The 16,770-nt window shown below is 40.4% G+C and overlaps 1 protein-coding gene across 5 annotated transcripts in view; it reads right to left on the reverse strand.

Moving 5' to 3' along the window:
- Positions 1–16,197, reverse strand: part of LOC135256958 (phospholipase ABHD3-like) — a 37,693-nt gene extending 21,496 nt beyond the window's left edge. For 2 of the 5 annotated variants that reach the window (XM_064339272.1, XM_064339271.1), the window contains exons 1-6: positions 16,072–16,197; positions 11,787–11,947; positions 11,204–11,386; positions 10,656–10,701; positions 3,772–3,884; positions 1,231–1,404 (exon numbers count right to left, since the gene is read on the reverse strand). In XM_064339272.1, the coding sequence (XP_064195342.1) occupies positions 1,231–1,404; positions 3,772–3,884; positions 10,656–10,701; positions 11,204–11,386; positions 11,787–11,947; positions 16,072–16,182 (788 nt within the window). In that variant the 5' untranslated portion in view covers positions 16,183–16,197. The other 3 variants (XM_064339274.1, XM_064339273.1, XM_064339275.1) reach the window with 3 other exon arrangements.
- Between the last annotated feature and the right edge of the window lie 573 nt (positions 16,198–16,770).

Consider the following 16,770-nt stretch of genomic DNA (forward strand, 5'->3'; position numbering starts at 1 on the left):
TGGAAGATTCCAAAAATTGGAATAATTGGAACCTATGACTGTATTTAAGGGCCTACCTTTAGAGTCACTGCCTTTTTGCCCTTGATACCATGGGAAAATCCAAGCAACTCAGCCAAGACCTGAGAAAAAAAATTGTGTATCTCCACAAGTCCGGTTCCTCCTTAGGAGAAATTTCCAAACAACTGAAGGCACCACGAGCATCTGTACAAACATTGGCAAAAATTCCGGCAAAGTATTGTGAGAAGCTTGTGGAAGGCTATCCCAAGCGTTTGATTCAAGTTGAGAAATTAAAAGGCAATGCCACCAAATACTATACGTGTATACAAACTTTTGACCCACTGAAAATCTGATATAGTACATAAAAGCTGAAATAAATCTGTCCCTTAGCTATTATTTTATTATTTTGAAATGACCTCTTATGGAAATAAAGTAGATACCCTAAATTGACACAGGAAACGTATGGTAACATGAAATGTGTGGAGTTGTGAAAAATTGAGTTGGAATGTCTTTAGCCTAGGTGTATGTACACTTTTGGCCTCAACTGCAGCTATAATAGCAGTACACCTTGCTGTAAATCTGTGGTTACTCGTGTTGTTTCTGTTGTGGGTCCCGTCCCATCCCTGCCAGCTGTAGTGAGTGCACTGTGTCACCGAAATGGACTGTCAGTCTGTCCAGAGACAGTTTTAGCATTATCAAAGTATTGGTAGTCTGTCACGGTAGCACGCCAATTCACTCATCATATTACAAAATGGAAAAATTGCAGTGTCTGAATTAGATAAAAGGAGCTAGAAGGCACACCGTGTTGTTTTTCCTATTCCTATCGATACCTGTTAGTAGTGGAGGCCTGGCTACTAGGCTATCTGTAGCCAGCTTACTGCTACTATGTACGTGTTTATCCCAGCAGCTGTGCTATCTCCTGTCAGCAGGATAGTGCTGACTCATCAATAATCTGTGTGTGCTATACTACAATTTAGCATGATTGTGCTATTTGTAAAATGGACATTATTGGTATTGCCGCCTACTATTAATGTTTTACAAGATACTGATGCAGTTGTATTGTCTTTAGTCAACCAATAACTCATTGGGAAACAAGCACATTTAAGCTCAGAAATCGCTGTGTGAGGACATCAGAGGCCATGATGCTACATTTACAATCTTTTTTTAAGGCACAACTAGCCACCTCCGACAGACATGTCTGGTTGCACGCCTGCTACGGTGTTGTATGCTGACCTGCTGATGGCTCGGCACAGGTTCCCAGTGAGGTGGCGATTAAAGAGCAGCCGGTTGATAGGCTTTTCCAAGGAGGCACATGACTCCATGGTGTCCCAGCTGACGGACATGGTGAGGCCTGCCAGAAGCCCAGCCTCGCTGCCTTTTCTGGCCAGGTAGTTCAGCAGCAGCATCCTGAGATAGGGGACGGGAAAATGTAGGGAGAAGCAAATACCAAAAAATTAACTTATTCAGAACTCCTAACAGACAACCATTTTTGAAAATGTTTTTATTCAGGGAGGAGTCTGACCAATACATAGATATTGATATCTCAACAGAGAGAGGCAAGAGTCCAGACAATTGTGATTGGATGCAAAGAGTCGGAGAAAGAGTTTGTGTCAAAATAATAATAATTATTACCATTATTATTATTATTATTATTATACCACCTTTTATCATTTAGCAGATGCATTTTATACAAAGTAACTTGCAGCAAGTGCATAAGTTCAAACTAATAGAGTGCAGATCTCCGCCAGGCGTGTCTGTCCGTTTGGAAGCAGTTGTTGATCACTTGCGGCCCCTACCGGCTGGTTAGGAGGAGTGAGGAGTTAGCACTTAATCTATTTCAATGGACAACAATGATGGAAATTAATTCAAATAAAATACTTTTCGTTGACCAATTTGCTAAATATTTGAGAATTCAGGTCCTTGGCCTGCTGTCAGCATGCACAACAAATATTAGGCTGATCGGCCCAGTAGTATGCGAGATTATCTCCAGACAGGGACACATATGCACAAACACACACACGCACAAACACACACACACACACACAACCAAACGCATGATCCCCTCCAGGCTCACGCCTGGCGGAGATAAATGCAAAAGCATCAAATCTGTAAATTAAGACCACATGTAGCAGTGTATAAAAAATAAAAACAAAAAATAAAAACTGCCATTGCAAGTGCATTAGAAAGTGAATTTTTTATTTATTTATTTTTTTTTAATTTGAATAGAAGGATATGGGGAACAAGGAGTATGGGAAGTGTGTGGTTCAGAAGGAAGCACTGAGGTACAGTCTGCAAAAGGGGTTCAACTGTACTGAAAGAGGTAACATAGACTCACGGTGTTCCAAAGAATACATGGGGAGGCGCTGCATCCTGAGAAATCTGATGTTAATTCAATGGCAGTTTTTCTCCAGATGAATGAGGTTTATGATTGTGGCTGCTGATTGGCTCACCGAGACACAAAAACGCTTTGACATGAATAGGACCAATAATTATGTAGAAAAAGACAAAACAACTCCCTAACATCCCTGTGTTCAGAATACCAAATAATCTCAAATTATGGATCTTTAGAACGTAGACAGGTAAACCACGTTATATCAACCCACCTTCACGTGTGCGTAAACATGTTATTTGATGCTGTAACGTTTTATCATTTTCCCATAACAGGCATCCCAAAATTTAGATCACAGAAAAACCAAAATTTAGATTAAATATTAAAATCTTTCAACTGCATTGTATGTGTTTAAGACAACGCAATACTGAATTCATAAATATTTTATTTATAAATATGTTTACGTCAAATCTTTATTTGTTTAATTAGTTTAAAAGACACCCTCAAGTCCTAGAAATGACACAGTAATGAGATTTTGGGTGAAAATGAAAAATATTTATATAAATGAAGATACTGATGAAAATACTTTCATTTTCATACATATAATTTTTTAATATACTAACCTTGGTGATTTCATGAGTGCCTGAGAATGGCCCAGCAGTTGTGCACATAAGCACGACAAATTTGAAAACAATCTACATAAATTTAACAATTTTTTTCATATATTAACCTTGAACTTGTGATTTCATGAGTGCATGAGAATGACCCAGCAGTTTTGCACATGAGCAGGACAATACATTTCTCACAGAAATTGTAGTTTGTTGACTATTTTAACTTCACTGCAGTGGTGATCAAACTTACACAAAGCAAGTGCTAGTGTTAGCCATTGATTGCAATTCCATGAAACCATGTGATGTAGCTAGCACAAGCCAATAGCACTATTCCAAAAAATAGATTTTTCACGTTACTTGTTCAATCGAACATTCAAAGTGAAACTCTATATATTCAGAATAACTGTTTGGTTATCCTGAAGAGTTTTGAGTTATTTCAAAAGTTCTACAGCAGCTCATGAAGAAAGGGAAAGGGTTAGGCTAGTTTTTACTTTCCAACTTCTACATAAAATAAAATGGCAATAAGAGAAAAGAAAATCAAGTTTGAATATTGCATAATTTTTTTCTGTCATGTCTTTTATACCACCACCCCTAAACTCATTCATATTCCCTCCAAAACCTTTGTCCCAAACATTATGGAGCTCACTGATTGTACAGTCGCAGGATTTAAAAGCCTGGCATACCTGGCTTTTCATTCAAATTAACTTATTGGTTTGTCGGTTAAAATCTTCTAGTTAACCATGAAAATGAAACCATTTTATCCTGAAAATCTGTTCACATGTTAAGCTGGTGAAAATATGCTCATATTTTTTGCATGTTTGTGACAGCACTTACCCTCCCAGAGAGACTCCGGTCCCAAGGAGTGGTGCTTGTGGGAAGAGCTCCTTCACGTGCTGGACCACACGCTCCAGATCTGAGGTATCAGCTGCAGAGAACGTCAGGGGGGTCTGGGGGGAGAGTGCATGGAATGAATGGGAAAGGCACAATGACTTCAGGGGGGGAAATGTAATACAGAGACCAACAGTAAGTCAAATTTTCTGTAAAATGGGAACATCAACAACCTCAGCGTAATGTACCCAGTGTCTCCAAATCTATCCAAAATGTCTAATGCACCCCCTCCCTGCAGTCACATCTGTAACTACACGACACACTGGATAATAGTGTCTATTTGGGCATACAAGAAAACATTTTTTTACCACTAAAAATTTATATTCCGTTGTAGCAACAAGATATAGCCAACCGTTACGGCCTCAAAAACCACTGGCTCTACCAGAGGCAGGAACATATTTATAGGACGCCACACCGAGTTAAATAAATTCATTTGCTTGTTTATTCTAACAAAACACAAAAATACTCACAAATGATGAAACAATAAGAGCAGGGAGGTCTGGCCAAAAAGAACAAAAGGAAGGAGAAGCCTGGGCCAACCATGCAGTGGGCCGTCGGACCCAGGACTTCTCCCTAAACTAACAAAAGAGAAAAAACTAAACAATAAAGCCACGATAACTAAACTACCACACCTCCCTCCCCAAAAGAAAAAGGAAAAGTAGGAAACTTAGACAAAAACACTAAAGGGGAAGAGGGACCAAACACAAGGGAATGCTCCCAGCCAGGAGTCTCACTCTCCACTCTCCACTGAGCCCTTTTGAAGGGAGGGGCACTACAGGTGCAATCGGCCCCTAATCATAGGCACCTGAGAGATGAGCGAGGGACAGACAGACAAACGGGAATAAAGCAGAACAGGGGGGAGCGCGTAACACCAACAATAGCCGAAGGTCTGCCAGTACAGCTGTGAAAAACGATGCTCACTGAACACTGAAATAAACAAGAGGAATTTTTCAAAAATTATATCATGTCATTCTACTGTCAATATCTGCGACTAAATATGGAATAAATATACAACCTTACCATTGGTTTTACGCATAGAGATGTCCCTTACGAGACTAAGTGGTCATATATTGTCTAGGAAAATCCGTTTGTGAAATATACGCTCATGTGTGACGCCTGGGTACCTTCCAAAATAGCTGTGCGTAATACCACACATGTTGTTTACGATGTTGTCGTCCTTTGTAGTACAATCTGGCTTGATCGACAATTAACCCCTTTGTGCACATGTCAAATCTGGCCAATCCTTGCCCATTTAAGGATACCCTATTTAAAGCTTTATAATTCCCGATGTGAGCATTACAGAGACTTGAAAAATGGCTTAAATGAAGCAAGACATTAGTACCATTTACAATACTAACTTAGATTAGTTTATATTCATAATTTAGGAAGGAATAAAGTGCCACAAATGCAATTGCCTAGGCAAAAAATCAAAAATGAATTTGTTTGCAATGAAATACTGAGATTGTAAATATACAGCAGGTTAAACAATACATGTCCTGGATCAAAAACTCCTTGACCACAAGTGCATTTGCATTGTCCAAATGTAAGTGTTACCGCTGAAAGTGTGTTAGTAGGGTGTTGAGCCACCGCGAGCCGCCTGAACAGCTCCAATGCGCCTTGACATAGATTCTACAAGTCTCTGGAACTCTACTGAAGGAATGGAACACCATTCTTCCAAAAGATATTCACTCAGTTCGTGTTTTGATGGTGGTGGTGGAGGGTGCTGTAACACCATGATCCAGAATCTCTCACGTTCAATTGGGTTGAGATCTGATGACTGCGATGGCCACAGCAAATGATTCACATCATTTGCATACTCAAACTATTCAGGGACCCCTCACGCCCTGTGGATGGGGCCATGGTCATCCTAGAAGAGACCACTCCCATCAGGATAGAAATGTTTCATCATCGGATAAAGGTGATCACGCAGAATAACAGCATCGATTTGCAGTGACCCTTTCCTCTAAGGGGACAAGTGGACCCAAACCATGCCAGGAAATGTCCCCCACAGCAGAACAGAGCCACCGGACCCCCTCACTGAAAGGGTCAAGCATTCAGGCCTGTACCGTTCTCTTGGTGTACGCCACACATGTACTCACCCACTTGTCAAGAATATGGTGAAGAATGACTGATCTGACCATATCACTTTTTTACACACCTCTGCAGACCAGTGTGCCTATGGTTTTTGCACCACTGAACTCTCAAATGGGCATTTGTGTCACGACACGGGTAGGGACTCAACCGCAGACCACAGCAGAATTCTCTGTTCAAAACAGTTTATTAAAGGTCAGTCCAAAACAGCAGGCAGAGACAAAATCCAGGGACAGGCAGAGATCAAGCACGGGTACAGACAAAGCAGGCCGGCAAACAATCCAAAATCCGTAAGGCGAAACCGAGGTCGGAATAATCGGGCAGAAGTCATACAAGCAAAAACTATCATATAAAACAGGCTGGGATGACACACAGGAGCAATCTGGGACGAACTGACAAACTAAGGTGAGACATGCAGTCTTAAATAGGCAGAGGGTTATGAGGGAACAAGGAACAGGTGAGTGGGATAAGGGGTAACAGGTGGGGGGCGGTGTCCAGAGCACATGGTGAAGAAAACAAAAGCCAACCCACATGTGACAATACACACTGACAGGTAGGGGGAGACAAAAACACAAAGTCCATGAGGGAGTACTGACAATTTGTCCTTGTAATTAGGGATTTATGCACTGCAACCCTACTACAATATTCCTCTCTTTCTAGTTGTCGACAGACTGTTCTAGCTGACACAGTCTGGTCACATCCTCCATTGACATTGTCAGTCTCGCAAGGAAGAGTTTCTCATCTGTTTTTCCTAGCATATCGCACTATTGCACAAGCATCACGGTCATCAAATGCACTTTCAACCACAATTTCCAACCCTATTTACTGATGTCTTTCCCATAGATCCAAATGCAGATGTCACTTTAGTCACTGCTTGTATTGAAACACTCACCAGTTGAACAGACTGTGACTAAAGCTCCTGCCACCCATGCCCCAATAATGAACCCTCTTTCAAAGTCACTTAGATCTTTTCCTCTTGCCATCTTGCTCCAAAATCAAGGTCAACTGGGTCTGCTCAGCATTTTTATACATGCCATAGAGCATGCCAGTAATTTAATTGCTTAATTGTATCATGCAGTACACCTGTATGGAAGCATCTGCATTTGTAATGTTTCTCCACTCATTTACTTTACTCATAAGGTGTGGTGTGGGGATGGCTGGTTTAAGCAGCCACACCTGCCCTGGGTCAAGCTAATTAGACCTGGCCAATTGGATAATGGGTTAAGAATTAGATAATTGGCCAGGCTAATTGGACCCAGGAACAGGAGTGGCTGCACCTGTGCGTAGTGAGGTAATCACTGCGCACAGGTTAAATCTGCCATCCCCACCCACATCAGGAGCTCTCTGTCATGACAGGGTTTAACATCTGCTCATTTGGCTATACGATCTTGCCAAACCCTCGTGGAATAAATGTGGACTGTTTTAACATCATCTCCCTGTGTCTCTGTGCTGGAGGGCCCCAAGGAAAGCCACTTCGGTGGCCTGTGGCAGGCGTGTTTGCCACATAAGGGTTTTCCTTTAATTTGTCACCTGTCTGTATATTGTTATATACAGCTCATCAAGAAAACTTGATTTCATATATTCTAAATACTATTGGACTGTTTGGCAAGCTTTCTGGATGTAAGATAAACTTTAATAAATCTAATGCTTGTCTTTTTCACTCACAGCCAACAGCCAGCCTTTATTCACTCTGCCCCATTTCCTGGACACCAAATGGCTTTAAATATTTGGGCATTAATGTTACACAGGTACTACAAGGTCTTATTAATGAGACCTTGTAGCACAAAACCTTTCTTATATTATTCTTACTTCTGTTCTTAAAACTGTTCCTATGAAAAACCAATATAAGATTCTAGACGCATGTGCAGACCTTTGTTTTTGTGTATATCCCAGGTGTATGAGATCATCAGTCTGAACTGTTTGTAAATTCTATATGCAATCCTGTTCATGTGATTATCATAAGGAAACAGCCATGTACAAATACAGATAAGAAAACAAGACCAGGTTAAAACCTAGTATATGGCTGGACCTAACAGTGTTTCCTCTAGGATTTTTTTCATTAGCGGGGGAAAGGTTTTTGTTGTACCTGGGTGGTGCGCGCGTGCCACCGGCATCGGAGTGAATATTAATAGGTCATTTAAAAATATGAAATAAAAAAAGCACTTGACTGCAAAACAAATTTTAGAACATATTTATTGACATCTATTTATTCATACATAATGCCTCTTTGACCCAGTACTTACAGAGGGCACTGTATATTAGCCTCGGTGGCAAAGTTAGCAGCCTGGCTCTTGTCTACCCATTTAGGGTCCCAGCCTGATAGCCTGTGCTTAGTCTTCGTTTTCTCTCCTCTCTCCTGTCCTCTTCCACTCTCCTCTCCACTCATCTCTTTCTGCCCTCTCTCCTGTTTCACTCTGCTCTCCTGCTCCACTTACTACTCCTGCCTGTCTACTTGTCTAATAAGGTTACATTTGAGAATGAGTAACGTTAGATAATTCTGTCACATCACAAATATTTGATCACGCAACCAGTAAGAACATTAAAATATTGTAGTAGCCACCACTAACGTTACATATTTTAGAACTAGAAAGCATTTCTTTTCCTTCAAAACTTTGGGAACCTTGAGCCCCTCCCTAGCGAAAGTAACATTAGAGCGAGAGCACATTATCGACCACCCGAGGGGCGGGACGTGTACCGACCACCTGAACCGCTAGTGTACTTATTAGAGGGAACAGGACATCGTTACCTATTAAAATGTAAGTCCTGTAAAAATACACATAATAAATTGTCTAAATGTAAAAAACCAACTTCATACATATAGGCTACATTTAGTTATATTAATACAGCCTTATTCAGTATATCAACTTTAAGACAAGCAACACACTCGGAATTATCTCATCGCGACCCATTAAACCCAATGGCGCAGACGTTGCTTCATAATTTCAAACTGCTTTCCTAATGGCTGTTTTGCATCCTGCGACTTGGGTTACAACTGTGAATATGTAGGGATTCCTGGACGTGCTGATGGCGATACCCTTTCTCATATTAACCTCAAATACGCAAGACAGGACACTTATACAGTATGCTAGTAGATTTATGTCAAGTTCCATTAATTTATATGGGGTGGTCGATACACGTCCCCTTAGCAACCAAAAGCTAGCACTGGGCCACTTCTGACTTATTTGCCCCCACTGAAAAAAATCGCGAAAGTACTGAAAAAATAACCACTGGTGATAACAAGGACATTTTTTCCTACATAACTAGATACAGGTTGATACTGATATTTTGTCTATTTCATATATAGTTGCAAATCTGTTTACGTTACCTAGCTAATGTTAGCTGGAACATTATTTCATGATATATTATTAATATTAATAATTAATTGGCCATGAACATCACTAGAGAATACATTGCAAATGTTTATTTAAACTGTAAAATCTATCTAACTTAACGTTAGCTAGTTAAATCTACCTTTTTTTCTTGTTCTCTGGTAACGTAATCTTATCCTCTGGACTGTTTTTCACTCTGCCTGAGGAGAAAATGCTGTACCCGCGCTGTTGTTTATTTGATAGTTATGACACACGTGATCCGGCCGACCAATGGTTTAACTTCATCACTCAGTCACTCACAGACATTCGCGTTTGTAGGGCTGGCTCCACCGTTGCGGTCCAGCCAAAAATGATGAATTCCAAAATGTTCCACACACAGTTTATGATAAAAATAAAAAAAAGTGATCATACAAATGATTCATGAATGAGGCCCAATGTTCTTTCCAGATTTGATTTTCTTTTTCAGATGTTGCCTTGTTACCCATCGTGAACATTTTTTAACATATAAATAAGTATATATTAAAATTAATATGGTATAATAAAAACCCTAGAGTTAAATATTCCACTCTGGTAAAACCTGACCATGAGCCTGTACACCTTTTGGTGATGCTGGCTGGCAGACACACCAAGACTTCAATTCATGTATTTTCACATGCATAGACGACAATGAGAGAAAGCGTGTACATGTGGCCATGTGTATATATGCAGATGTTTGTGTATATGTATTGACGTGTGTTCATGTGTGTGAGATTGGGGAGGGTTAGGATGTTCATACACAAATGGATGGGATTTTTTTGTATCTACCCCACACCTATGTCCTAAATAATGTATTGAGCTTGTGCTCTATAGTTGGATGATAAATGTTTTTACTTGTTTTTTTAATGAAATTAAATACATTTTGTTTAAATATATATAAATACCACTCACAGGCTAAACCTCCTAACAGACTACATGTCAATGGAGAAATGATCCACCTCACTTAAAAATCAAATCTCACATTTGAAAGAAATTTGGGCTCTTTTTATAAGTACTCTAAACTTGCAAAGCCAACTTGCCAGGAAATGAATGCTGAGGCCACACACACACTATCACAAATACACATACACACACACACCACAACAAAATCCTGCATTCCTATTTTTCCCCATTTCTTTTGTTTCCTTTTCAATTCCCTCCCACCATCTCACACTCCCTCAGTACCCATGACACAATCCCTGACCCATTCACTTCCTCATTTCCAGTTATAGCCCTATGTACCATGCTAATGTTTGTGGTGTGAAAGTCTTTATCACTATTTGTTATCCTAAATTCTTGCTGGTCTGTTTCTCTTAATAAATTTGGTTGTGGCATTAGCTTGTATGAACATTTTATTATGTGCAATCACCCCAAATCCCCTTACCCCTTACTCACCAGTAACTCTTCACCTCCAAATCCCCTGTTATTAAAGACCACAGATCTAGAGAGAGAGAGAGAGAGAGGGGCAATCTCAAGTCAATTGTGATCCCAATTCAAAGCAAAACCCCGTCTTTCCCTTGATCACGCGTTATCTTCGCTTCCTGATGCTCATCTTAGCTTCTCCAGGCAGAACTTTCTCAGTGAACTGTTCACATTCTTTTGTCAAGAACAAAACTTTTTTTTCATGGGAAAGTTTACAGAAATAGCCAGCTTAAAAAGGACAGTAAAAGAAATGCATAAATACTGTGAATAAAAAAAAGTGTCAAGCGAGACAGAAATGGAGAGGTACACAAATCTTGTATCATGTCAATACAGATTGCACATGATAATAACATATATAATATACAGAAGCAGTACAGATACAGGAACAGTAATACAAAATATTATCAAATATAAAATATCAAAAATGAATTACAAATATATTTATTCATTTCCACATGATTTGGGCCTTACCACTATAGAGATCAGGCAGCAGGATGAGAAACACTGGACTAGTGACACACCTGTATCCTCTGCGTGTGGCCTGGTTCACTGCATGCAAAACATACGTCTGCTGGCTGTTCCCCGTCAGACCCGGCAAGATCAGCACTGTGGGTCGAAACAGGCAGTCAGGATAGGCAGCACTGCCTGCATTGTCCACCCAGTCCAGTGAGATCTGACCTCCGTCCCCCGTCCTGATCAGCTCACTGGGAACACAAAAGGGTGTGATTTTGACCCACAAACCACAGAAACAGAAGTTCATCTATCCTCTGCAGTTATTGTAAAAAGGTGGACGGTTTGGCTCAAAAAGAAGGAAAGTAGTTTCTTTTTCTCCTAATTCAGAATGTCCAGAAGCAATAATTGGCTTTTTTCCCACTCTTCAGGTGAGACCATAAAAAGGAAAATAATATCAAAAGCATTTAACGCTCACAGAGTGAGTACCTGCACCATAAATAGAAACTTTTGTCCAAGTAGGTCTTTTAATATTACAAATTAAAGATTATCCGAAGGATGCATAAACTCTCGCTTCCTCTGTCATTTAAAGACACAAACACAGCAGGCACTTTCCATGAATTGAAGGCAGTGGAACAGTAAGACTGCCCTTACTTCCTGTAGGTGATAGCCGGGCTGGATTTGATAAATACACGGACCAGGGTCTGCAGCCGGCCGCCCCAGCACCAGGGCGTGGGCCGGAACTGCTCAACCACCATGGGACAGTGGCGTTGCAGGAAGACACGAAACCCATCGCTGCACACCAGAATTGGTGTCTGTGGTGAGTGGGGGAGGGGAAAGGACAATTATTAATACCCTAAAGTGTTACTTTTTTTTATTTTGCAGTTGACATGGCATTGGAGAAAAGGGGACACAGACAGGCATTCACACACATACAAATAGGCTTTTACACAGTGCATTTATTAGAAGCCTGTGTGTCCTTAATCAATCCAGTCTAGTGAAATCTTGCTTGGTACCCAACTCTATACAAGAGCAATGAATGATTCTTTACACTTTTTCTGTAATAAAGCATAAAGAGGATGTGCACAAGAAAACTGAGCAATTTAAATTCAGTTAAAGTATTGAAATGGCACTAAAAAGGGGCATGAAGGATGATGGTGGGTTACACACCGTATTAGTCATTGCCCATATCCTACAGGTGTGTGAAATGCTTGCAGTATAAATCAAGCTCTTGTATTTCAAACAGCAAACAAAAAATATTAGTTATTAAATAACTTACAAGAATATGATTATTTGTATCCCTGTATGGATTAAGTACGAACCAATGAACAGTCATGGATGGGGTAAAAGAGGAAGAATTCTACAGCTAAACTAAAGTTGCAATGGAACTATATAGAGACAGGCTAGTGCAGTGGTTCCCAAACTCATTTCTGGGGCCACCCTGTGTATGATGGTTTTCATTCCAATCACAATTGCAATCCCATAATTTTAACAAGCTGCTAATTTTCCTTAGTATTTTTTCTAAAATATATATCTTTACATTCCATAAAGAATAAACTTCCCATGATGATATTGTGCTTATTGTGCTACTTTGCATACAATTACCTAGATGTAACTTTCTCGATCAAATGAAAGCCAGAGGTAAATCAATAGCCATCTAATTGGGTTGTTGAACACGCTTAATTTCTTTCTGAAATTTTTCCTTGAGCTTAACACAAAGCAGGTTTGACTCTCTATCATTTTCTTTTTCTTTGAAGTCATTATCTTCCAGATGGTTAATTTTCAGTGGCCAGGTGTCACCAATTAGGAAAGTCTTTAAAGCCTTATTCGCAGGGGACGAGTATTACCTGGGGACCTCATGTGATTTAGAATTATTTTCGTGCGGCGCATTCGCACGGGATAAGCGAAGTCTGTATTTTACTCGAATTTACTCATAGACGCCGCATTGACTGCTTCGGCCAGTTGCTGCGATACGTCAACATCGCCGTCATATTGGACCAGGCATGACTGGCCTGACAAATACAAGTGAACGGGGGAGCTGCGGTTTTTCTGGATAAAAAGCCCTATAACGTTTACATTTCTCAACCAATTTCAATGAGTCGTTTTTATATTCAAGGGTTTATGATCTACGTGGAATACAAAAAAAGTTGTATCTCCAGTTACTTAGAATCTCGATAGTTAGGCTATAATCGCTGCTAGACGCTCGAGAGGAGTGTGTAGGCAGGCAACAAGCAAAGCTAGCCTTACAATCAATGGTATTTGATGCTTACAATCCTACTCAAGTTAGCTAGCAATGTATTTATTACTTTCTAGCCAGCTTGCCAGGTTAAAATGAACTGTGGAAATTCCTTATGACAATGAATTATTTTCCACCACGTAAGTAATTCAGTTCACGTAAACCTAACGTTGATACACACTCCTCTCTTGAGCGTCTAGCAGCGATTATAGATTGTTTCCAGGCCAGTCTTGCCTGGTCCAATATGGCGGCGACCTTGATTTACGATCCAAAAGCCAATGCGGCGTCTATGTAGCTATGTCTATGAATTTACTGACATTATCCCCCCGGATATGATTGAAAATGTCAAGGCTCTGCTCTGCTTAACAGTCAAATACGACCCCAAATCACCGAGATGCCGATTCACACGGAACTAATATTATCACATGACCTCTGTGTTTGGCGAAATATGGTAGGTAATTTGCGGTGGAATTTTTACAAATTAGGGACAGGGCAGATTCGCACGGGATTAAGATCACAGACGACCTCCGCAATTATTACAAATTGCCTGAGGTCCCCAGGTAATACTAGTCCCGTGCGAATAGGGCATAACTTGAGGTTTTACCTCTTTTTATGCAATATACCACAATAAGCGCAGTATGAACACAAGAATTTTATTCTTTATGGCATGCATAGCTATCTGACATAATGTGGCTTAAGAGGGTAAATAATCCCTCTAAAGGTGAAAAACACCTAATGCAGAAATAACATCTTGTAATAATTCTTGAATTGTGACTGGTTGGAACAAAAACCAGCGAACACGGGGGGACCCAGGACCGAGTTTGGGAAGCCCAGGGCTGGTGTAAGCAGCTTTCAGTTAAAAACATGTGCTCATCAAAGCCTTGGCCTCCATGAAGTGACTGACCTGACCCTCACATCCCCAGAGGTAATAAACGACGGCCGTGACGGTGCCGACTACCATAGTATAGGGTCTGAAGATGTAATCCACGCATACTTTCCACACTTCGGAATGCGACAGGAGCATAGCAAACTGGTGACAGTCAAGTGAACCACGAAATCAAATGACACCTGCCTCACTTTCAATAAAGTGATTAGTTTGAGATCTGATCACAGGGGGAAGTCTAGTTTTCAGCCAACCCAATTCACAGAAATGTTAACGCTATCGGATGTTAACAAGCGATAATCAATCAATTTAGAAATGCAAAGATTGCCATAGAACCACAGAAGAACCGGCGCTAGCTTCTGATGAATGGTGGCTCACGGTTAATTAGCGATACGCCTAAGTAAAAGTGTTTTTATAGGAAAACTAAACGATTCTGGTATAATAAAACATGGTTTATCATAATACTACATTAAATTCAGTGCAAATATTAGTTTAAAAAATACGTTTCTTATGCTGCTTAAGTGCTTAAAATAAAACTTCGTAAACACATTAATGAACACAAACGTTGGACGTAAACAAGTGCAATTAACGTTACCCCACAGAGAGCAGCGCGCCTTTTATCAAGTAATTATCACAATAAACACGTTGGCCATTAACACTGTTACATGTAATACGTGTTGTTTTGAACTGATTACTATAAGGAACAAAAATGCAAAACAAAACAATCAATTCGAGAGGACAACATGGAGTCGCTAAGGTCAACGTCCGGCTACCAAAAAGCGAACCAAGAGTCTGAACAGGACCCATAACATAGCTGTCTTCAAACCTGCCTTAATTAGAAACATCCGTTCTAATATAGCGATGTTACTCTGTTCGCTCTTCCTCAGCTCGGATCCTACGATTGCATCAAAAGCACAGCGCCTTCTATACTCGATAATGATTAGCGCTTAAAGTATAAGCGTTTAATACGGTTTTTGTCTCCGTTCCACCAACGCCGGCCGGCGAAATTAAAACCTAGATTTGTTTGGGGCAATCATGAATATTAATGAGTACGCGAGTTCAAATGCGTCCTCATTGGCCTAGCTGGTGAGTCATTACATCACAACTATACAGACACATTTCTGTGGTTAGACTACCGCTTAGAAGCGACATCAAGCAGTCTGCGATCGGGTTGTGACAATATTGCGTTAATCTGCATCCAGTCACATTGTTCTCATGTTTTCAGTGGCTATATTCATCTTCAGATCGCCTACATTAAGTTTGCTTCCAACGTCTGTTTGCCCAGCCCACGCACTGTTTACGATATGCTGATTAACTGAACGATACGGCCTAGTAACTGTTTGTTACTACCCCACAATTGAAGAGAAATTCAGCTAATAACGGTGAAGCTAATGGTTATTTATAGCGATGATTATATCCAGATAGTAATTTACTTATAGGCTACACAGACTAACACCGCGTCAAATTGAAACCCGCATTTACATTACCACATTACGTAGCCTACATGAACGATAAAATACTCGCTGGAAAAAACGAACTTAGCGAAAAAAATAAACCATACAGTTGTCGAATATGGATGGAATTCCTTACTGGAATGTTAGCCTACTCAGAAAGATGCCAAAACCTGAAATATGCAAACACGCTTACAATCGGCTACATCATTCGCTCTCCGCTTTGTAGGTGTAGGTGTAGTGAACCGATAAAGTGCAAAATGTCATTCAAAAATGAGCTGTGAAATCAAATTTAACTGCTTCATAATGTGCAGCAGTTCAACCCCATAGACAATGCAGCATGCCTGATGACAGGCAGCCAGTGCTCACATTCTGTGTTTGTTCTTCCAGGAAGCCCGCGAGTGATCCCCTGAGGTACAGCTGCTGTCTGCGAGTGAGGAGACGCAGTCCCAAATCTCGATTTCTAGATTTTGTGTTCATTTGTGACCAAAGGAAGTTATTTAAGTTTAGTGAGTTACCTTTTCGAGTAGTGTACATTTGTATTTCTTGTTGTACTTCTAGTTGCTAGAATGAATGTCATCAATATTATTTCATTAAAAAAAAAATATGGACAAAGCTACTGTGACGTCACCCATTGCCTCTCCGTGGGTCTCTAAAACACGTTTTGAAACCAGAGACTGTAAAAAATATGGACAAAGCTACTGTGACGTCACCCATTGCCTCGCCGTGGGTCTGTAAAACCAAGCGGCCAAAACCAGACTTCGTTTTTGAAGCTCATTTCCTGGTGTTGTAGTTCCTGGTTGCTCACTAGCGCCACTACGGATGTCTCCAGTATAGGTGTTTTCATATCCGGTTTCCATGTAGTTCCACGGTACAAATGCGATCAAAATACAAAGTCAATAATTTTTTCTCACAAGAACAAATAGTCATAATAGGTGTATTTTATTCGTCTTATGACTGTCCATGGGTCGATTTCATGATTTATTGCGTCATTTGGGCACAGTGCCAATATTTGTTCTGAGGTACAATGAGGTACAGCTTGCGTCACTTCCGGATTACTGCAGTGAA

Source organism: Anguilla rostrata, chromosome 6 (assembly GCF_018555375.3).
Source record: "Anguilla rostrata isolate EN2019 chromosome 6, ASM1855537v3, whole genome shotgun sequence".
Taxonomy (NCBI): domain Eukaryota; kingdom Metazoa; phylum Chordata; class Actinopteri; order Anguilliformes; family Anguillidae; genus Anguilla; species Anguilla rostrata.